Here is a 23,421-nt window from a genome sequence, read left to right as displayed (position 1 = left end):
GCCTGTTGTATTGCTGTTTAAAAAAAAAAAGTTCTCTAACCTGAATAACATTGAAAAATAATTAAAGCTGAAGAATATCTTACACTTCATCCCTCACCATTTTGAGGGCATAATATTTTTAAAGCAAAAATGCTTTAAAAACAAACAAAAAAAACTTATTGGCCTAAACCATGCATATATTATTTACAATAATACATACCCCAAAACTCCTAAGTTGCTACTTTCTGGACCTGAAAATTGGTTTTGATACTGACTTCCTCAAGTGTAGTGTGTGTATGTACGTGTATGTATATGTACACACATATACACACACGTATACATACATGCATATATACAGACCTTTCACTTTGTTATCAGTAAAAATTCACATGAAATTAAACCTACCCTTCCTCTAAAAGGTTAGAACTGTTTAGTTTGATGCCAGAAACAGAATGGAATGAAGATATTTACAGGGAATACTTTGAGGTACATATTTATAAAAATCACCTTTATGGAGCCATATGAAAAATGTGCTTTTTCTCTGAACTACAAGTACCCCATCACCAGCCAGCACTGACACAGGCAATTCCCCAGAGTCCCCTGGAACTGGACCCCCCTTCCCTCAGCCCAGACCTCTAGAAATCTATCTTTGCCTCTGGGTTCTTTACAGGTGTTTCATAAACTGTAAGGCTCGGGGAGAAGAGGGGCTTTCCAGCTCTACAGGGGAAAGAAACCGGCAAATGTCATATAAAAAGTATTAATTACAAGGTGGAAAACAGGAAGTACCCCCAAAGAAAATACCAGAAGTACAGTCCCATGTTGCACCAAGAAGGAGAATTTTGGGCTTTGTTTTTTCCTTGGGTTGCCAAAACATTTTATTTTAGGACATTTTTCCCTTCATTGAACAACTAAATAAGAACTGCTTAGTTTGGGTTAAAAAAAAACCCTCAATTTTTAAGTGATCGGGGGATGAGAGGGTGGTAGCAGGAATTAATGTTGAATTTTGGCCTTTGGGTCCAAAGTCTAGTACCTGGTTCCATCTGACTTCATGATCCAGGGGTCACAGGGAAATCAATCTCTCAGGTCTAGACCAGATTATCCTCAAGGGGATTTCACCACTGAAGAGTTATCTCTGGTTTTTGGAGGGTTTTTTGGAAGTCGCCTTTATCTTTTGTAACAGTTGAACTATAAGGTGACTTCTTACAACCAGTAGCAAAATGGAATGTAGGTTTGGGGAGACAAGTGTGTACACACAGACACAGCCTCAGCGAGGCTGTGCACAGAGAGTTTCACGAACACGGCGAGAACACTGGGAAAGCTCTACGGTGTGGACTCCGAGGCCGGCGGCGAGGTCGGCGAGGAGATTTCGAACACTGAGCTCTTTCCTTCCCTGGAAATGTAGTCATTTTTTTATCAGACTTTTGAAATCAAAACTGTTTCAAAGTAAACTGCATCCTTAGCTAGCAGAGCACAGTATTTATTCCCTTTCAGCTTTTATTCACGTGACAGCAGATTCCATGACAGAAACTGTACAAAAGATAAAAAAATATTCCCTAGGCCACTTCATATGTCGTAAGGTTTCAATCTCTTGTAACTCTTCAAATACAGTCACTCCTGCAAGAGAGAACAAAAAAAGGTTGAGCGGTACACACGGTCAGCTTTTTACCCACGAAGCTTCCTGAAGCTTTGCCAGCACAGAGGACCCCAGCAGGCTGAGTGTGTTGCTCTGTTTGAACCTAGGTCTAAGGTGCCTGGCAGGGCTTCTCCAGGGACAGAGGCCCCTCACGCTCAGGGACGTGTTCTTCGACTCCTCGGCCACATCCTGCAAGCAACAAGCAGCAGGACAAACGTGTTGGGATGAGGAACTCCGAATGTGTCAGGTGCGGAGTCTTTTCCAGTCACGCCTAATATAGTTCACTGTGTCTACAGCACAAAGGATAGCTTGGCTGGGATTTCACTGGGCAGGTGCGGAGGGACAGGGTGATGAGGCCCGTGGTCATAGGGCCTCACTGTACCCCCTGAGTTACATGGCCCCGACACTTTCATTACAAAGGAGGCTCCTTTTACTTATTTATTTATTTAATCGATGAGACTTATTTTCTTATATTGTTCATTTTTGTACAGTATTTGATTCCTCCCCTCAGGCATAGTCCCTGTCAATCTCCCATCACCACATCACCCGTGAACCATCCCCACAGTTCCTTGTAGAAAGCACCTTTCAAACGTGTGATCTAGTTTTCTACATTTCAAAGAGTGAAGTGGTTGGTTGTTTTTTTTTTTTTTGAAGATTTATTTATTTATACATACAGAACTGGGGTACAGGTTAGAGATGCGGGGGTGAAAGGATTCACCTGAGACAGAGTGGGGAGCAGAACAGGCAGATGGACTAAAATACCCTGCTGAAGCGGGCAGCAGGTGAGACAGGAGAGGTCTGCCACGCCATGTGGGTCACCTCCCTGGTTGGGGATCGAACTTGTGCTGTAGTGGCTGTGGTAGTTCTGTAGTGCTGTGCTTTAACCCATTGTGCCACCAAGGAGGGCCCTGGCTAGTTGTTTTTTTAACAATTGTCTCATCTATGTGGTGGCCCTTCCTTTTTTAAAGATTGGGATAACTCAGGACATTCTAGAGACACCTGTGTATGCTAAAACAAACACACCAGGCAGGCAGAACACAACCTACCCCAGGTTAAGAGCACAACATTCTCTTTTCTGTCAAAATTGTGCTGACTTATACTGCTCAACAAAAATAAGAGGTGAAACCAACTTGCAGAAAGATAAGGAAACAGCAAAAAGTAAATAGGAGTCATTTTTATTGACTGCTATGTCTTTCTATTTTGTATATTTATCTTTTACCCTTTTTATTTTACATTGTATCCTTCAAGATATATGGTCTAATGTTTTCAACCTTTTCTGTATATTATCTAATGTATTCATATCATCCTTTGCTGTCACTGTCATTTATCATAGTCATAGTGATTAGAAGATGGAGTAAAATGCCCTTATCCCTTAGTTAAAAAGAAAATAGAACATTCTTCCCTTATAGAATTATTAATTATGAAATGAGTAATTTCCTGACTGTATTGCATCAATCTGCTGAACTATAGATTTGATCTGTATGTAAAACTGATCAAAGACAAGTCCAGTTGCTTTGGGGAATGTGTAAGAATTCTTATTAGGTAACGTAAACAAGTAAAAAGCATGTGTTGAAAATGGCGTGTAACTTTTTTATATAAATGAGGAATACTTTCATTTGAGAGCTGATTGATACGGAAGATACTAGCTTGGGAATAGAAAGAAAGGTACATAGGTACAGAGGTGGAAAAATACAAAAATGGCCCTACATGGGGAAAAAAAGTAAAAGAAGATTTCCAGTAAAACTTCAAAGTAGGCCATCTAGAAAATAGGCAACTACTTTTATGTCTCCTCTTTTTGTTACCTGCTCCCTTAGACTAGATTTTTTTTTTCTTTTTTTGGTAGCAAGGAAAATACTCCATTCTTTTAAGGGCATAGATGCCAGGTCCAGCATGTAATGTGTCATCACAGTATGCATTTTACCCCAACTGATAGGGGAACTTTCCATTTTGAGTTCCTTGCACAAACTTGACCGACTTTGTGGAACAGGCCCACAGACTGAAGGCTGAGTTACACATGAGGAATCTGGGGCCAGAGATCTGTCTTCAAGTCCAGACCCCTCTTCGCCAGCTGTTGAATCTCGGCCCTTTCTGTAGCACTCAATCAGTCATAGGATTGTTGGGGGTCATACAATGAGCCCCGTTCATAGCTTAATCTAAGGTCAAGCACTTTGTATATTCCCACAGGCTAGCTATGATGGGTGTCACCCAATTTCTGCTCTACACAATCACATTGGCTTTCTGCGATACTGCTTCCTACAGCTAACAAAACCTACATAATATACTCCTTTGAGGAGGTAAAAATACAAATTGTTTCCTAACTCACTACTGATGCCAGAAACTGGGCAGAGAAACTAAAGCTAATCTTCTTTAAAGTTCTATTAAAAGCTACCAGCACTGACTTGCAGTTCTGGCCTCTCCCTCTGCACCAACACACACTTACTGAAATGCACCCCTCACCCAGCCCAGCCATTCTAGAGGTCCAGGTAGATATCTGTCTAATCGAAATGACAATCTGGGGGAAAGAAGACACCGCAGGCCCTATAGACTAGGAAATTTCCACCTGTGCCCCTCTTTCTGGAACTGTGTCATGGTGCATTTCTACCACGCTAATTAACTTTCTTCCCATTTCAACCTACATTTGGAATGTACCCATGTCTATACACACCGACTTTCGAACAGTCATTCTTCACAACAGCACATTAAGGTTAAAGCCACTTGTGAGCTGGCAAGTGTGCTAAGAAACTCTAGAAGGGGTAGAACAAGGGGAGCAAACACTCCACACCCCTATGGCTCTCCATTCCTGCCATCAAGCACCCCACATCATCTACCAAGCCTCGCCTCTCACTTCTGGAAAGCTTGCTGAGGACAGTTTTACACATGTGTAAGCTTAAGCTTAAAAAAGTAAACAAGACTCCCTTACATTGAGAAGATAATTCGGAAATCCCATGACAGATGGAGAGATACTGAGAACCTCAAAAATAAAAGAACTCTCTAGAGTCACCTTTTTCCTTACAGGATATTGCTCACTACACAATTCTAACCACAAAGCTGTCGTTCCATTATGATGTCACAGGTCACAGAAGTGAGGATGGTCTTTGATTTGGACATCTTGTTAAAAAAGATTCTCTAGGAAAAAGAATCTGGTCCTTTTAAAAATTGAGACATGTTTGCCAATACTAGAGGTCTACACAGATGAATGCACAGTGAATACTAAGCCCTGAAAGGGCAAGCGGGTTACGGAAGGAAAAGGCCGACCAAGGAGAGCTCTGACATTTAGAGAGGGCCCTCTCTGCACCAGGCGCTGCCAGGTTAAACACCCTAGATTCATGAGCCCAACTTTCCCAAGGCCCCGTGAGTCACCCAGAAGTCCTCTGCAGGACAGGGCTACCTCTACAGGACGGGGCTACCTCTGCAGGACAGGGCTCCTCCTGCAGAGGTAGCCCCGTCTGGCAGAGGTAGCCCTATCCGGCAGGGGTAGCCCCGTCCGGCAGGGGTAGCCCCCTCTGGCAGGGGTAGCCCCGTCCTGCAGGGGGAGCCCCGTCCTGCAGAGGTAGCCCCGTCAGGCAGGGGGAGCCCCGTCCTGCAGGGGGAGCCCCGTCCAGTGCAGAACTATGCTCATGCACTCTACCTCCCAGCCTAACCCATGTCACACTCTTCATAATGAAAAGAACTTAATTCAACAAGAGTTTCCAGTGGCCTTCCTGCTAATTCTGAGCCTGCCTCCAGTAAGAGGAACTAAGGCCATCTGAACACAAACAAGAAAATGGCCCACATCCCTAAGAGCTGGCAAATATCTATCTCTGAGATGTCGTTAGAATCCAAAGCTCTTCTGTTTTTTGTTTGTTTGTTCGAAGTATCTGCATTATAATATCATGTAAGTGTCCGTTGTGTATGAATGAGCCATGGGCCTCTCCATCCACTTCACCACCAAACCCCAAGCCCCTTGCCATGTCATGCTCTGAACTTAACCCATCCATCCTCTTCCCTTTTGGTAACTACGGATTGATCTTACAGTAGAAAATTAATTTTTCTCTGTTTAGTTCATCTGTTGGTTTATTTCTCTATACCTTACCTGGGTGAAATCAGACCATGTTTGCCTTTGCCGGCAAAACTCTGATGTTCTTAAGTAAATAGCGATTCACAGACCCTACATTTGATAACTGAGAAGTGGGCTAATGACCAACAAAGACCCCTGGAGATGAGCAAAAATGGTCAATAGCAGTGAATAGTGACTGCTGGCTGCTGAGCATGGCTGAAGAATTATATCGACATGTTCACTACACCACCGAAGCCCAGCAACAACACCATTTTCAAGACGAATAATCTGAGGCTAAAAAGGGCTAACTAACTTGCCTAAAATTATTGGTGGCTAGTGGCACAGTTAAAATTAAACCTAAGAGTTTAAAACTCAGCTTTTAATCACTGTGTCAATAATAATTTTAAATAAAAGGATGTTCTTGTGTTGATAAAAAATACTGTTATGTGAGCTCACCAAATCAGTGTTTGATAAGATACTACCATAAATCGGAAAAAAGGAAAGCAGACTGCAGAGATGCGTGATACGGCATGTCTGTGGCAGTATCATTTTTAAAAAGCAAAAGACCAGTGATAACGAAGACAAAGCAGTGGCATTTGAAGGCTGAAAGCAATTTGATTTATTTAACTTTGAAGAACAAAAGCTTATTCTTCTAAGAAGAAATCAAAACACATTTTCTGTGGAAAAAAGAATCCATTTTAACTGCATTGCCAAAATAAATCTGGGAGACAGCAAGTTAGATCAAGCTTCAGAAAAGAACTCAGGCCAAGGGACAGAGAGAAAAGAGAAAGGGGAGGAGATGTCAAACAGCAGGACTTGTTTTTTTAAAAGAAAAAGATAGCAACAGTGAGAAATTCTGAAGCAGCTTTGATACCACTCTAGTTAGAATAGCCCACCACCTAATTCAAAATAAGGAAACCTCACCAGAGAGTAGCCACGCATTTGATTATTTGGATATATTCTACAGTAATATGAGACACTAATGAAAGCGAGAGAGAGAGACAAACAAATGTAATAGAGTAAAAATGCAAACAATGAACAACTAGAAGCCGGAGACTTGGGGGTGGCGGGGGAATGGGATGGGAACTGGGGTGGGAAGATGATGGCACATGGGGGAATTGGTGGTGGGAGGCCCATGGGGATTACAACTGAGATGGGAAAAGGCACAAAATGAAGAATGACGTAAAAAAATTTAAAATATTTTAATAATCAAAGAATTTATAATATAAAAATACTTCAACCTCCAAATCTAAACGTATTAGGAAAAGAGGCACATCTCAAAGATTGCATTAGATTGTCTCAACAATACATGATATTCCTTTGCTACTTTGGTAGCTACATTCTAGGGCAAACCTCCAATTCAGTCCAGAGCCAGAGATTTGGACCAAGAAGGAGAAATATCAGGAATTTTCTCTCAGTAGAAACCAAGTCCTGTTAAATACCCTAAACATTCACTTTGGGGGGAGGAGTCATCTAAGAAGTGTAGCTAGAAACATTTCAATGAATATATACTTTTTTTTTAAATGCCAGTGAGTGTTCCCTTCCCTCCTTTTCCATCCTGTGTTGGATAATGCGACATCACCAGGCAACAGGCCTCAACTGGAGCTGGTTCTGGTGATGGGACCTGCTTTCCTCAACCCAGTTGGGCGGTGTCTGACCTCAGATACCTGGAGTGGACTTTATAAGCTCCCTCACATGCTTTTATTTTTTAAAGTATTTATTTGTGCATACAGAACTGGGGTACAAGCCAGAGGTGCAGGGGTGGTGAGAGGATTCATCGAGTCAGAGTGGGGAGCAAAACAGGCAGATCAATGAAGTGCACTACTGAGGGGAGCAGCAGGCGGGTCAGGAGAGGTCTGCTACGGCATGTGGGTCACACCTCAGGGCACAGCTTGGCTCAGCTTCGCAGTGGGGTGCTCAAAACCCAAAACCACTGTGCCACGGTGGGGGGGGGGGCTTCCTCACATTCTTATGATAATTCTAAACAAGATGCTTAAACTCTGGGTTTAAAAACCTTCACCTGCAAAATGGGGTGCTTTCTAGAACCTTCTTACTGCAGCTGTGAGGGTTAAATACTTTAATGACCTGGAATGAGTCTTTCAAAACACACCAGGACAGCGTAAGAGCTGCAGGAACAGCTATAATTAAAAGACTCTATGGCAATCAAGCTATTAGTCTATTTTTAAATTTGTTTAAAAATTTCCATAGTCAAATTTTTTTTAAGATGTATTTAATTAGTGTAGGCCAGAAGTGTGGTAAGAGGATTCAGGCAGATCCACTGAAATACACTGTTGAGGGGAGCAGCAGGTGGGCCAGGAGAGGTCTGCTGAGCCCTGAGGGTCAGCTTCCTGGCTGGGGATTGAACTCGTGTCACAGTGGCTGGTGAAAGCTTCATAGTGCTGAGACTTAACCCCTTGTGCCACCAGGGAGGCCCCCTAAAAACTTCCATAGTAAAAATTTTAGTTTCAAATATTACAAATATTCAAATATTTAGTTGCAAAGTACATTCCCTGTGTCAGGTCACTCCTGCTTAGTGCTGATGTAGACAGCACAACACACTATAACTAACCTCTTGAGGTCGGCTGCATGCTGGGTAATCTCTTGCCACTTTCTTAGATCAATGAACTTAATACCCATTTCACAGTCAAGGATGGAAAGACGGTAGTAAAGTACAGTTTCTCACTGGTGAGTCATGTGTGAGCCATATCTTCTGACCAGATCTTGGGTACTTTTATAAACTCCATTTGATGACAGTGTGCTTTGCAAGGAATATCAAGGTTAAGCCAGAGAAATGTGGCGGGAACTTCAGGTACCTCGGGCATACTCTAATAGTCACAAAATTAGTCCAGACTCCTAATTCTTTGAACCTTCCCAAATCTTGAGTACCTCTCTGAGCAACAGTGATCAAAGTTGAATCTAAGTCTTTTCCAGCAATGTTCTAGTACCTTGTATCCTGGGGTTGTTGTCTTTTACATGGTAGCTATCATCATTCTGTGGCTAACACATTTAAATCAGCTAAAGACCTATTTTTGCAGTTTCCCTGGCCACACTTTAAGTTCTCTGTCACAAAACCTTGCTTTCTGGGGGTGGGGGCGGGGGAGTCATAGTTTTATTTGAGAAACATTGGCTTATATGACATTACATAATTATAGATGTACAGCATTGTCATTCAACATCTGTAAACACTACCTCATGCGGCCCTCCCTGGTGGCACAGCAGGTTAAAGCATAGCACTGAGAAGCTAAAGCCACTTCCGCATGAGTTCAATCCCCACCTGCCCCGGAGGAGACCACATGGCGCGGCAGACCTCTCCTGACCCACCCGCTGCTCCCCTCAGCAGTGTACTTTGTCGATCTGCCTGTTCTGCTCCCCACTCTTGTCTCTGGTGAATCCTCTCACCGTCCCTCCGCCTCTGGCCTGTACCTCAGTTCTGTATGCACAAATAAATAAATCTTTAAAAAAAAAAAAAAAACTACCTCATGCTCACCAACAAAAATCTTGTTTCCACCCACCCATGCATAATTGACCCCACTACCTTTTTACGCACCCCCAATGCCTTGCCCCCAATCTGCTTTCTGCGTCCAAGAGTTTGCTGTTGTTTTGCCTAGTTTTCATCAATCTCTTTGTTTCTGTGACTCATACTCTCTTTGCAGCTGAACTCTTCACAACCTTCCCACACCTCAGATTGGAGTAGTCAGATACTTCTCTTCCCAGAGAGGCAAGACCTCACGGCTTTCAGCAGAATACTTCTCTGATTTACCAAATCAGGCAGGATTCCAGTTCTAACAGCTAAAGTATTCTCTGCACTATTTAGTAACTTTCTGCAAGCGTGGACATGTGCTGCATCTGTGATATCCACATGACGGACCCTAGTACAGAGGTTGGTAAACACTTGACAAATTGCAAAATTAGGTCTTTCATTGATTTAAATGTGTTAGTCGCAGAATGGTGACAGCTACCATGTAAAAGACGACAGCCACAGGGCCCAAGGTACTAGGACATTGCTGGGAAAGACTTAGATTCAACTCAGCTCCCCTTTCCAGTTATGCAACCCTCAACATGTTCCTAACCTTTCCATTCATGAGTTTGCTCATCTATAGAACTGGGAGCATAGTTTCAACCTTGCCAGGAGTATATATAGTGGTGACTTGAGAGGTGCAAAAGATGAGCATGAACAGTGTGCAGAAGATGAGCATGAGTTAACATAAACTGTTTTTCCTATTTATCATCTTTTTCCTTTTCCTAAATTCCTCTTAGTTCCCTTCCCGAAGGCACCAGTGGCCGAGAAGCCAAAGACAGACTTTTCTGCTGTTTCTCTTCTTTAAAGAAAGCACCCCTCAGCTCCTACGCTCAGAAAAAGGGGCCAGATCTCCCTAAAGACAAGGCTACAAGAACTAGCTCCAGGAAGCCAACACAGCCCATATGTCTTATAGAATTCAAGAGCACAACTCTTGCAGAATATTCTCCACCTCTCTGAGCTGGAGGATCATCAGAGTAGCTAAAGTATTTGCCTTGGCCAATGCTAGTGCATACAAGCCCTGATTTGAACCTGGCTTCACGCCTCCAGGGCCCGCCCTTTCCCTGGGCCTCCGAGCACACCAGCAGTCCACCCCCAGGCCCCTTTCTGAATGGAACCTCCTAGCAAGGTTCCATTGGAATTAGGAGCATGATTTCTCCTGGGTCCTCATATTCGCCATTTTATACGAAATAAGGAGCTTGAAAGCGGTAAGTGCTACGTGAGCCCAACAAAAAGAAAAGAATAAGATGAAAGCAAAGCTAAAATCAAGCTATTGTAGACTTTTTCTTTAAAGCATTATCTTGCTAGTTAAAATGGCCATACCAAGGAGCATTCATTTTTGCTTTCTAAATTGCTTCAAAGTATTTGACAGGAGGACTCTCCCTACAGGAGATGTTTTAGAAAAGGGGCACATCAAAAAGAGCTGGTTTCCAACTCAATTATAGGAAAAAGCACTTTTTTTTTTTCAAAATAGTTTACCTAGAAATGACAACAAAATTTTATTCCACTTGGCCTTTTTTAAGGAAATTTAAAAAGCTGCCAAAGTTGTTAAGCCTGTATTAACTTTACATTAAAAGTATAAATATCTACACTCTGGGGCACAAGTCGAGCAAAACTAAGTGTTTTCTGCATTTAGTGTAAGCCCAATAGGTGGGGAAAGTGATTTCTAGTTTGCCACAATCCCCACCGCTCCGCAGTGGCCATCAGCAATCTTTCCACATCTCTGGAGACACCCAAGTATGTGGCCTCTTGACAAGAGCTTTGCACAATGTGTCTTGTTCAACCACCTACACTTCTATCAGTTGGCAGATAGCATTCCATTTTCCTGCCAAATACAACTGCTCTCCTACCACAAGAATCAGGGAAGTTCACAGTTAACTTCTCCACACCAGGCGCCGCCTCACCCCCAAGGCCACCAAAACTACAACTCACCCGCTACTCCGTGTCACTTCGTTCTCTCTTCACAGGGGTCACAGGCAGCTCCCCGTTGATGCCTTCAGTCCCACTCACGGACATCAAGCTTCTCCGTTCCTTCTGATTGGACTTGTGTTCTACTTTTGTAACCCTAAACCTGAGGGCAAAGGAGATGCAGGGAGTTTTATTTTTCCGGTAAACAAAAACGATGAGTGATTCAAAAGTCATCCATCTAGAGGATCCCAAGTAAAATCTGCCAACAATTAGAAGAGCCCTGAAAATACCATGTGCCCCAGGAGGGACATTCCATGCAGCAAACACCCCTGTCCAGCTTTCCAGCTGGCCCTGCCCCACAGATCACACCCTGCAGGTTGTTTTCCAGGCACGGGAGACACATTAAAGAGCAGAGGCATTCAAAGAATAAACAGCCATCGAGTTGTGGTTTCTAATGGTCACTGGGCTTTAGCTGCAGTTTTTTAACCACAGGTGGCTAGATAAAAGCTTGCAAATTAGGCTGACATCACCAGGGAAAGCATTTAACTACAGTTCACTCCCAGGAGTCTGATGCGCGCGCACGCGCACACACACACACACACACGCTCACATGCCTGTGAACCCCAAGACATACTTATCAGTAGCAATTGGCAGTTGTTTTTTGTGTCTGATTTTTATCTGTTTTGTTTTCTTAAAAGCAAAATCAGGCTCATTTTCATGAAGGAGTAAGGGAAATGTTAAGGAAAGACGTTTTCATTAAGAGTTAAGAGGGAAGTTAAGACAATTTCTCTCAGTTTGACTTCTGCCAGTACCTCATCAAGTCCCTGAAGGCTTTTCCTAAAGGCTTTTCTCCAGCTCTGGTCTTAATTTCCCTTCAACTCTCTAAAATAGATGCTGCTCCTTAGTCCAACATGAGACTTCCCAACCTGAGGAAGCGAGAGAAGGATCAGGTAACTCTGTTCTGCCCCACGGGTAAGGCTCTCTGTAAGCAGTGCACCCTGAACAATTGGCCGTAGTGATCAAATGCTCACAGTAGTCACATCCAAGAGAGAGCTGGACTTGTGCATTTAAAAAAGCCACGTTGAATCTGAGTTGAAAATTCCAGCACATTTTTTTAAAGCAAACAAAATACGCTTTGTCCTAACAAGCTACGGGTTCTCATTACATTCAACATTCATAAATTCCCGTGACTCTGCTTCTTAATAAAACAGTGTGGTCATGGGCTGCCCTGTTTTGCTGTAAGTGGCAAACAGCCCTGCAGTCTTCTCACTGCTTGCGCAACAGATGATGAACCGCAACCAAATTAAAATACCGATCATGATAACAGCCAACATTTTTCAAATGCAAAGGTGCCCAAAACTGGCCTAAGGCTTTCAAGTGCGTTACCATATTTAGTCTTCACAGCAACCCATCCTCACCCCAAGGAGGCAAATGTTGTTATCCTCACTTTAGAGAGGGGAGAAAAAGAGGCATGGGAAGAAATCTGGTTGTCAGTAATGGCGCCAGGACTGGAGGGAGGGAGATGTTATGAGGTCAAGCAACTCTGCTTAGAGTTTGTCAGCAGAGAAAGATCGTGCACAGTACTGCCAACTTCCCCCCAGTGCTCCCCACTATGGCTTCAGCACATATGCCCTCATGCATTCCTCTCTACAGCCCTTCCAATGTGGCATTCACAGCGCAGCTCCTGTATGAGGCTCACAATCAAAACAGCAGACGCTGCCAAAGCAGTTCCTGATGAGTCCAGCTCATCACTTGAACTGCAAGATGTCCCTGTCACATGTCACCAGTAAGTGGAAGGACAAGGGACTGAGGCTCAGGGAGGTGGAGGAAAGGAAAGCGGTCACAGGAACCCACACAGACTTAGGTGGCACGGACCGGCCAGCTCATCGTTTCTCTGCTTTCTAGCACGTGGTCAGACATTTGCACACAACCTGGCATGTAGGTGTGGCAAGTGACTGAGGTCTAGCTAGTGGAATGCGAGTGCCAATGAAACACGGCACTCCCATGACTGTCTCATCCAAATCCTCTCATCAGAAATGTCCCTGGGTGCTTCTCTAGCAAATCTGGCAGAGCCACAGCTAGAAAGAGCCTGAGACTCTGGATGAGAACATGAGTCACCTGCTTTGCATTTCCAAAGTGCAATTTAAACTCTCACTCTATAAGGTTGAGACTTGGGCTTTATCGGCACAAATGTGATGGCTAATTTTGTATCTATTTGACTGGGGTACAGGATGCCCAGATAGTTAGTTCCATGATTTCTGTTTTGGTGGGTGTATTTCCAAAGGATTCACACTTGCTTTACTGGCTGGGTACAGAAGATTCCCTCCCCAGGCCAGTGAGTATTATCCAACCTCTTGAGAACAAAAAGGCAGAGGAAGACCAACATGCTCTGTTTGCTTGAGCTGAGACAACTGTCTTCTCCTGCCCCCAGATACCACAGTTCTTGTTCTGAGACTGCCAGACTTGGACTGAGTTACCCCACCGCATGCCCAGTCCTCGAGCTCAGAGATGCAAATCATGGACTTCTCAGCCTATCATGAAGCTCCTCTTTGGAGACCCCTACTGCAGGTAAGTAATCAGTTTTTACCTTAACTTACACACACATCTGATCTAGTATTAGCTGTTCTTAGATTTCTTCTGCTGTTGGGAAAACGCAGGTCCAGAAAACACCAAAGAGGGCCAGAGATCTGACTTGAGCCACACATAGGAAAATAAACGCTGTACATAACGGGTTAGTACAAAGCCACACACCGCAGGGATCTTACCTGCCGACAGAGAGGACGGTCACTTCCCCTTGGCGCCTGGGGCGGCCATCTTTGGACTTGACGGCGGGTTTGAAGTGCCAGCGCTTGTGCCTACACCGATTGCACACATCCCTCTCCACAGCGCCACCCACTGTGTGCAGGTGGTGGCCACAGATGTGCCTCCCTGGAGTGCCCCCTGGCGACAAGGGCCCGGGACTCACAGGTGGGCTCCCAGGTGTGCTGGGGGTCACAGGGCTGATGCGGGAGAAAAAGAAAAATACGGAACTTGTTACTTAAAAGAGACACCAGTGGAGGCAGTCTACTTTCCTGAAATGCAAGGAGCAAGTTCAGCTCCAAAGGAAACAATGCTCTTCCCAGACTCAGACCGGCTCTGCGGCCCATTAGGCAGTCGGTCCACAGCTAAGGCTCCACCATGACAGCTTGCTGGTCAATGAGGTAACTTAGCCCTTCTAGGGTGGAAGGAAACACCGCTGCTAAGGATGCTGCCCCATTTGACTTTAAAAGTATTGTTTCTCCCGCCCTCCTTGGTGGCGCGGGTTAAAACACAGCACTAAGAAGCTAAAGCCACTTCTGTATGAGCTGGATCCCCGCCTGCCCCGGAGGTGACCACATGGCGTGGCAGACCTCTACTGACCCGCCCGCTGCTCCCCTCAGCAGTGTACTTCGTTGATCTGTCTGTTCTGCTCCCCCCTCTATCTCAGGTGAATCCTCTCACCCTCCGCATCTCTGGCCTGTACCCCAGTTCTGTATGAATAAATAAATAAAATCTTTAAAAAAAAAAAAAGTATCGTTTCTCCGGCCCTCCCTGGTGGCGCGGGTTAAAGCACAGCACTAAGAAGCTAAAACCACTTTAGCATGAGTTCGATCCTGGCCCCAGAGGTGACCCGACCCATATGGCGCGGCAGACCTCTCCTGACCCGCCGGCTGCACCCCTCAGCAGTGACTTCGTCGATCTGCAAGTTCTGCTCCCCACTCTGTCTCTGGTGAATCCTCTCACCACCCCTGCACCTCTGGCCTGTACCCCAGTTCTGTATGCATAAATAAATAAATCTTTTTTAAAAATTTTTTTAAAAAGTATCATTTCTCTCTAAATGACAGATCGCCTTTCTCAAGCAATCATGCTTAATTCTTACACATGGCAAGTGTCTTCCCAGGTATCAAGCAACGGACACCAAATCTATGTGCATCATTTCTGGAGCAGAAAAAAAAAATCATAAATTCCATCAAATTATCAGGTAATTTAAGCTAGAATTTGATTCAATGTGACCACTGCATCAAAGAAAGAAGACTTAGGACAAAATGTCAAAAATAATATTCAGAAGAGATGCTGTTAATGTTGATCATAGTCATTTTAAAAGTAGTAGTAGAAATCGCTAACACCGTTTTCTAAGCATTTGCCATACGTTAACTCAATCTTTACAAAATCGTGCAAGGCAGGCGTTATGAAAAGCCTCATTTTAAAGAGACACTGAGGGTGAGAAAAGTCAACTAACTTGCCCCAGGTCACACAGCTGATAAATGATGGAACTGACATCTAATGAAATAGTTTAATTCTAGAAATCATGTTCATTCTATAATGCTTCAGAAATAGGAGAGGCTACCTTGATAATCTCAAAGTCACCTAGCCAGACCACCCAGAATATCAAATGTAGATAGACTAGGCGTTGGCTCTTTCATAAGCTTCAATGTTAAACCTCCAATCTGCTAGTAAAGGAGGAACTAGAACAGGGCAGGGCTGCCCGCCCAGGGAGCAGCGCTGTGGCAGGGTGCCTGACTCCTGGGCTGTGCCAAAAGGCCCAGGAGTGCAGCCCAGCCTGCATGCAGCTGGGAGCAGGCCTGCCGGCCAGGTACAAAGAAGCCAGACCCAAGGTCAAGGAGAGCTCTCCACACACAGAGTCAAAATTTGCTGGTGAGTCTTAGGGGTGCTCTATGGATTATTAAAATTAAAACACAGCACCCATTTACTGGGATATAACAATGTTGAGTGAACGCCACAATTAGAAAGCTGAATCCAAACAACATTCACTCCACACATGTTTACTATCAAGAAGCTGCTGTGCCCAGAACCCAGTGGCAGGCACGCCAGAGGTGACTGCAATGAAGGAGCCGTGAGGAACACGACGCTGACCCAGGTGCCTGTGGTGGGGGCGGGGGGTGGTCACGGCACATAAGCTCTGCAGTTCACAGGCAAGAAGGGTGGAGCTTCCAAAACTGGCCTTCCTGCACCCTGGCTTTTGGCTCTAAAATGCAAATCTCCCATGGCCAGTTTGACAGACAGGTAAACATCTGTGATGTTCGGGGATACCTCCCATTGTGTCAGCACAAAGGGCCTGACTCCCCTTGTCCTGCCACTTGGCTTCAACTTGCCTACCTGGCCTTCCCCACTCTCCACATATGTCCATGGGTCTCCCCTGACTGAAGCTTCCCTGCTGCACCCACACTTCATGTTCCTGTGCGTTTTCTCCTGGACGCTCTCCGCCTACCAGTAGCCGAAGCCTCCTCTCTGCCTGACACAGGTCTGACTCACAGTCTCTGGACCTTCCCTGACCTTCCACCGAGCACCCAGTCTTACTATTCCAACAGCACCAGGCGCCCTCCCTCCACTCCCCACAGGCCAAGCTCCTCCCAGGCAGGGAGCTGGGAGACACCACCCCCAACACCATGCACCAGCACACATCAGCCCTCAACAAATGCTCCCCATTGAAGAAGGGGACATTTATATACTTTGGCTGCCTGTAACTAATCCTGTAGGCCTACAATGCTCAACAGCCATAACCGAAATCTGGCACTGTCACAATAAAACACAGCAAGTACCTCCAAGAGAGCCTGGTTTTTCTTAATCATCATTGTTCAAGGAGGGTTTTCAATGCCCAGGGTATCTTGTATTCCCTGGTGAAGTTGGTAACGGGCTATCTTCATTTTCTAGATGATGGAAGTTGAGCCTAGAGCAGTCAGGCAACTTGCCCAAGGACGGGAGTCAGTAAGGGGGGTAGGGGGGACCCCCAGTGTCAATGCTGCTACTTCCTCCTTCGTTATCCCCCAGCACCATGGCTCTCCACCAGGAATAAACTGCCCCCCAGGGACAGTTCAGAGCTACTCTGGGCTCTCAGGCAAAGTTCCAGGGGTCATAGACTGAGCTCAAGTCAGGAACGCTGCCAGACACTGCACAAGGCGCAGGGTAGCTTCTCACGGCAAAGACTTCTCTGACCCAAGGTAGCAAACTTGGGAAACCTGATCTAGCAGATAACTGGGGGAAAAAGACCCATTCAGTGGGAGGCACACTCACCTCTCAGGATCATACAGGCTGTGGTCTGCTACCATTGCCTTTAAGACATCGGCATTGGCTAAAGAAAAAGAAAATAAAGAATTAACATGGAAAGAATAAGATGCGTAATCACAGAAAATCACCACGTGAGAAAACTTGGAAAACCCTTCCTTGAGTTCCTTTAGTTCACAGATGAGATCCTGGGGACCTGGAGGAGGAGGGTTCTTTCCTAAGGTAACACAGCACCTGCAGCCAATACCTTCCATCATGTGGGGATCAACACGCACGCAGAGAATCTGTGCAGAGGAGGCAGACCTAGTGCAGGGCGTTGCTTCCTCACCTCACCCTCACCGCCCAACCAAAGGGAAATTTACAAGCTGTGCTCTATTGCATTTAACTTACTTTTTTTTTTTTTTTTTAAAGATTTATTTATCTGTACATACAGAACTGGGGTACAGGCCAGAAGCTCAGGGGTGGCGAGAGGCTTCACCAGAGACAGAGTGGGGAACAGAACAGGCAGATCGACGAAGTACGCTGCTGAGGGGAGCAGCGGGCGGGTCAGGAGAGGTCTGCCTCGCCATGTGGTCACCTCCGGGGCAGGCGGGAATCGAACTCATGCGGAAGCGGTTTTAGATTCTCAGTGCTGTGCTTTAACCCGCTGCGCCACCAGGGAGGGCCTTAACTTACTTTTTAATCAATTTAATTTAAATGATGTGGTGGAACATGGATGTCTTACAAGGCTTGTATTCTAGTAGCATGTATGCACTCAAAGAGTCAGCCCCACACCCTGGGTGCCTGTGTGGTACCCAGCTATCGCGCACATGGTTGGAGTGGGAGAGAGCTCATTTTCCAAATGGGCCCGTTAGCTTAGTTCTGCTGCAAATTCATACAAGGCCTTACTTCTGACCAGATATCTTAAAATTTCAAGTGTTGGTCACACACACGAATAATCTATATGGACTGAGTTAAACTTCTAAGGTTACCTTTTTTAAAAAAAACCCAGTTGGCAGCGGGTTCAGCCATAACAAAAACCAAGTTGAATCTAAGTTTCTTAAGCCCCTACCCCACCCCACCTGGACACAATTAATTGTTCTTTTTACCTCTTGTCATGCAGGCAAATTCAGAGACAAAAGATTCAATGTTAAATACTCCCTTGGATATTTAATTGGTAAAGCCAAATGTTATTATGGCTCCTGAAGTTTCCATTGATTTCTAAAGTTTATGATGAACCACGCCAAGTTCTCTAGAGATGAAAGAATAAAGTCACTATCTACCATGTGAGCCAACACCGATGTTTAACATTTATTATCTCAAATGACAGCCCTAGAGGAGGAAAATGAACTCTGCTTCCAACACTGATGCTTTCAAGAATTGCCTAGTTAAGTCTAACAGTTAAATGTTACCTATAATTACAGTATTTCCCAACCATTTACGATTAAATTTAAATTAACTTAATTATTTCCTAATCAATCTCCCATGAAATTGTAACAATGCAAATACATGCTGTATCGGTCTATGTCATAAATGGGTGTGTGCCTTATATAGAAAATAAGCATTTTCTTTTTTTTTTAAATAATAGTTTGTTTTTACATCCTTTTGTGCCTTTTTCCATTTCAGTTGTAATCCCCATGGGCTTCCCATCACCAAATCACCCCTGTGCCATTACCATAGAATAAGGGGTGTTTTGGCTTCCACAATTTCACCCTATCACAGCCCTTGAGAATATATGGCTTCTCTGAATACTTGTAACTCCAATAAGCTATAAAAGTTGGTTTTCCCTAAACTTTTAAAAGAAATATTAGCTTATCATACCATTCTTTTCTAGAAGAAACATTTTCTTTGCCCTTCATGACTATCAAGATACCTAAATGCCTTTCCAAGCACGCTTTTATCTGAAGAACAGTCTTGTCATTACAAAAAAAGTGCTGAAATGAATTGGCAAAATCTTCTCCCACATGACAAACACACCTTCGCCTCTGTGGACAAATTTAAGTATAATCTAGGGCTGTCAGTCATTTTCCCTTTTGAACAACTATTCATAAAAGTAATTTTCTGTCAGATAAAGGCTTCAGACATGAACTAAAACAATTTGCCAGTGGACAATTATGCTGATGCGATCATCCATCAAACTTCAAAACTATAGACAGACAAGAGCGAAACAGCATTTTTAAAGGCTGAAAGCAAAAACATTCATAGGCTAAGCTGTTGCAAACCCAAAGTTTAAATAGTTGCCACACATAATTTTCACCTAGAAATGACACCCTCTTTTAGAAACATTGAGTTATAAGATTCCAAGACGATTGTTAAAATACATTAGGTTTATCACTTCAACTTGCTTTTAAAGACTTATATTGTCATCTATTTGTGAATTCCTATACTTCACCTTTATCTTTGAGAAATAATTCTCAAATAGCCCCTTTACTATTAAATTTCTATACAACCTTCACACTAACTCACAATCGGGATGTTCAGTGTGTGGGATCACCACACTCACACACACACACACACACACACTTCCCTAGTCGAACTTTCAGTTTACACCAGAGAATAAATCTCAATGAACTGTCCTTTGGGAATATTTTGGTTTCTTGTGGTAAAAAAAAGACAAAAAACTCTTACATAACACCACCATTAGGACTTACACACATGTTTTAATTAGGGTGTAAAATTAAGAGAGCAATAATCTAATCAAGTTACACAGACTATATATTGCTTCTTTGCATGTTTTCCCTATATTTGTCAACATTCTGTCAACTATATTTTTCTAATGGGTTTCCAGACAATGGGAGGAGTAAGTTACATGGGAATATTCCTAGTGAGCAGTAATTTCCCGAAAATACTTCCTCTCTTCTTTCCTGGTAATACATATAAAACAGAAAAATGTGGTGGTTTCCACCACAATTCATTTTGAAGTTTTCCCTCCATACTTGGGTACCCCAACAACCCCACAACAGGTGGAAATATCCCCCATTTCACAGATATGCAGACTGAGGAAAAGATGACAACTGACTGCCAGGGTCACAGAGTCAGAGACAGATCTGGACACAAGCCCTGGTCTCTCTGATCCTAGGCTGGGTCCCCTCAACCTCCACGCTCTCCTTCCCACTCCTTCAACATCTACATCTGTACCCCTATAACTCCCATCTCGGTTCACAGAATATTTACAGAACCAGAGAGCAAGGCTCAGAGACCTTAGTAAGACAATAGTTTATAAACAGATCCTTTTTCTCATATAAATTGAGTCCCAGGTAAGAACATCACAGTCATTCCTCTGTGTGAATAATCAGAGGGTCCTTGGGGAGTAGTCAAACTAATGTTAATGGTTAGTCCACCAGACAGTTGAAAGGCCTCACAGAGAAATTCAACTCTGAGTCGTGGGTACTTTCCAAATTCCCATACAAGGCAAGAAAACCCAAATGGCCCCTCAAGTTCAATTCAACTCTGCTTAAAAAAAATACAGGTAGCACTGGGATTAATGCAAACCTCAAGGTTGGGAGGAACCAGTATGCAGCTCAGTTGAAAAATTCATCCTTCAAGAGAGATTTATCTAAACAAAACCTGAGTTGCAACATTCAAAACATGAAAAGTTTAAACCATAAACAAGAATGTCACCGTGAGTACAAGTGAAATATCACTCGATTAACCAAATTAAAATGCAAAGCAGTAGACTATCCATGTATCAAGGTTGCAAGTGACTAAATGTATGTAAACAAGGGCAAAGAAAACCTAAGTAAACACGGATTGATTATACTGAATTTTATTCTTCATTTTAATTTTTAAAGAAAAGTTATATGGTGGTGTATATGTGCGTGTGTGTGTGTGTAGAGACATATATAAATATATAAATTTATATATGTCTCTACACACACACACATGCACATATATGTAGCTAAGTTAACAGCAACAGGGAGATTTAGATGGATAGGAAATTCAGACTGTTGAGAACTGAAACAAGAAAAGGCACAAATGCCTTTGTTCTACAGAGGGTTCACATGTGAACAGCAAAGTTAAAAAGCGATGTTAGAAACTGGTAAGAGGCCCAGTAGGTCAGCAGCTGTCGCTTACTTAGCACAAGTTGGGAGCAAGCAGGGGTTGCAGCCAGAGGAGGGGTGTCCGGGAGATCAGATGTCTCCCTGAGCCAAGGAGAACCAGAGGCCACCCAGAGACCAGACCCATCTCACAGGCCACTGGGGAGTCACAGGAGATAGGTACAGTCACTGAGCAGGACACGGGGGAGGGTTAAGAATCAGACAGAAGGAAGAGAAGGGCACGTACCTATCAGCCCAAAAGGCTGCATTCCGAAAGAAGGATGTAAGTAAAAACAGAGCTTTCTTTGCTCAGGAATGTGGGAGGTGAGGAAATTACACCGTGTGCTTGCTCCGGGGATCCAAAGCCTTGTCCTCGGCTGTAATTACAGGAAGTGCCACCACAGGCACCGGGTGCCACAGTCTGCTTGTGTGACTTGGGGCAAGTGATAAACTACCTCAATAAGCTGGTGGGGAGAGTGTCGTGAGTTAATGCTTAAGGATAAACTTTTCCTTAAAGCTCCCCAGCGGTATGCTTTCTCTCCTTGGCAGGAGGAAGTTTACCATCCCTCTGTCCAGTAGCAGAGGGCCAGAGTGTGGCTAAATTGAGACCAGAGTCACAGGCAGGGTTCAAGCGGCAGCCCTGCCACTTTCCCGCACACAGTGTGGTGTCAGCAAGTTAGTTAAGCACTCAGGCATCCATTTCTGAACTGTAATGTGGGAATAGAGAATCTGAATCACCCAGTGGTTAGCCCCCGGAAGGCCCTTAGGACAGGACAGGCACACAGGGAACGCTCAGTGCCTGCTGTGCAGCTACAGGTAAGAACTTCAGCCTCCAGCAAAGTTTCCACAGTTGACTTCTTCCAACCATCAGCTGTTAGGAAACAGCCACACTCTGCATTCACTAATGCAGCAGCTCAACCTGTGACTCCTGCAAAGCCCAGGCACAGCTTCAAATGCACAAAGTGAAGGAGCAATAAAGGGTCACCCACCTCTTACCCCAGACGCCTCTAAGACGCCCAGAATATATCTGTATATTTCTTGGGTAAACTGAAAAGCACTTTTTTATGTGAAAGAAACATGCCTCTTGGTTAAATGACAGTATCACCAAATACCGCCCCTGAAGGAAGGCCGAGACGGAAACCCACACGTGTGGCGTTTAGTTTTTACTTTAGACACCATTCTATTGAGTCTGGTCATCTAGCTTTAAGTCCTGTGGAAAAGGGAAGCTTCAAGGAGAGGACAGGAAAGGCTACTGTGCTCCCCCAGGAGACCAGACTGAGCTTTGCTGCTGCTGCTTAGGTGAGCCGAACACCCAGAGCGCCTGCTGCTTCCGCTGGAAGGTGGTGAGAGACAGCCACCGAGTATCAAGTGAACTTATTCACATGAAGACCTAGATGTCAACCAATGCAGAAAGCACGCAAGAACAACGAAAATCACGCTAAGCCTGGGCTGAATGACTGTTCTAAGCAAACCCACGACACCCCACAGCCTGAGCCACTGAACTGGGGGGCTCCCGGGGGCGGCTTGGTGCAAGACAGCAGGAATGTATGGAGCAGCACGGAGCTCTGTCAACTTCAGGACACACGGCTGGGCTACATCAGCGCACACTGCCCGAGTCAGCACTGACGGGGCCCCGGGAAGGTTTTCTTGTACAGTCTCATGTGAATTCCAAGTAAACCTGCAGCTGTTGAGCTTGTGATCAAGAGGCTGCAGCCTCCAAGCCCTCAGGAAGTCGTGGTATCCGATCAGGACAAAAATCAGCCTTCAGATCATCCTAATTCATCCAATCAAGAGTAAATGAATTGTTCAAGAAGACTAGAATACATTTCTGAGGGGGAAACATGCTGAAGTTCACAAAAAGCTTTTACATTTAAGAATGGGAAGATTCTGAATGGGAAGATTCAAAGAGACAGTAAACAGAACAGCGGCTGCCAGCGATGGGGAAGGGTGAAATGGTGATGACTTTTAAAAGTACAGAGCTACAGTTGAGACAATGAAATTTCTGGAACTAGAGTGGTGGTGGCAGCATGTTGTGATTGCACCTTAAGGCCCTGACTGTACGTTTCTAACTGTTTGTGATGGTCAGTTTTGCTGTGTACATTATATCACAACTTTCTTTTTAAATGCAAAGAAAGGAATCGATCATATTGGAGTTCTTAGTATACTGAGCACTAAGCATACAGGTATCACAACAAAGCTACAAGACAAATATTACTGTTACCTTCCTTTTACAGAGAAGGAGGATCTTTACAGAGGATGAGGCTTCATGAGATGATGTGATTCTCCCAAA

At 44.3% G+C, this 23,421-nt stretch overlaps 1 protein-coding gene across 1 annotated transcript in view; it reads right to left on the bottom strand.

Moving 5' to 3' along the window:
- RELL1 (RELT-like 1) overlaps nt 1–23,421 on the bottom strand; it is a 50,408-nt gene continuing 26,987 nt past the window's right edge. The window contains exons 4-7 of the mRNA XM_004681354.2: nt 17,125–17,182; nt 13,839–14,072; nt 11,098–11,236; nt 1–1,593 (exon numbers count right to left, since the gene is read on the bottom strand). Of these exons, the coding sequence (XP_004681411.1) occupies nt 11,101–11,236; nt 13,839–14,072; nt 17,125–17,182 (428 nt within the window). The 3' untranslated portion in view covers nt 1–1,593; nt 11,098–11,100. The remainder of the gene's footprint in view (nt 1,594–11,097; nt 11,237–13,838; nt 14,073–17,124; nt 17,183–23,421) is intronic.

This window comes from Condylura cristata, unplaced genomic scaffold, assembly GCF_000260355.1.
Source record: "Condylura cristata isolate star-nosed mole 26May11 unplaced genomic scaffold, ConCri1.0 scaffold00012, whole genome shotgun sequence".
Taxonomy (NCBI): domain Eukaryota; kingdom Metazoa; phylum Chordata; class Mammalia; order Eulipotyphla; family Talpidae; genus Condylura; species Condylura cristata.
Note: the sequence above shows the minus strand (reverse complement) of the source record. Positions and strands in the feature narration are given on the sequence as shown.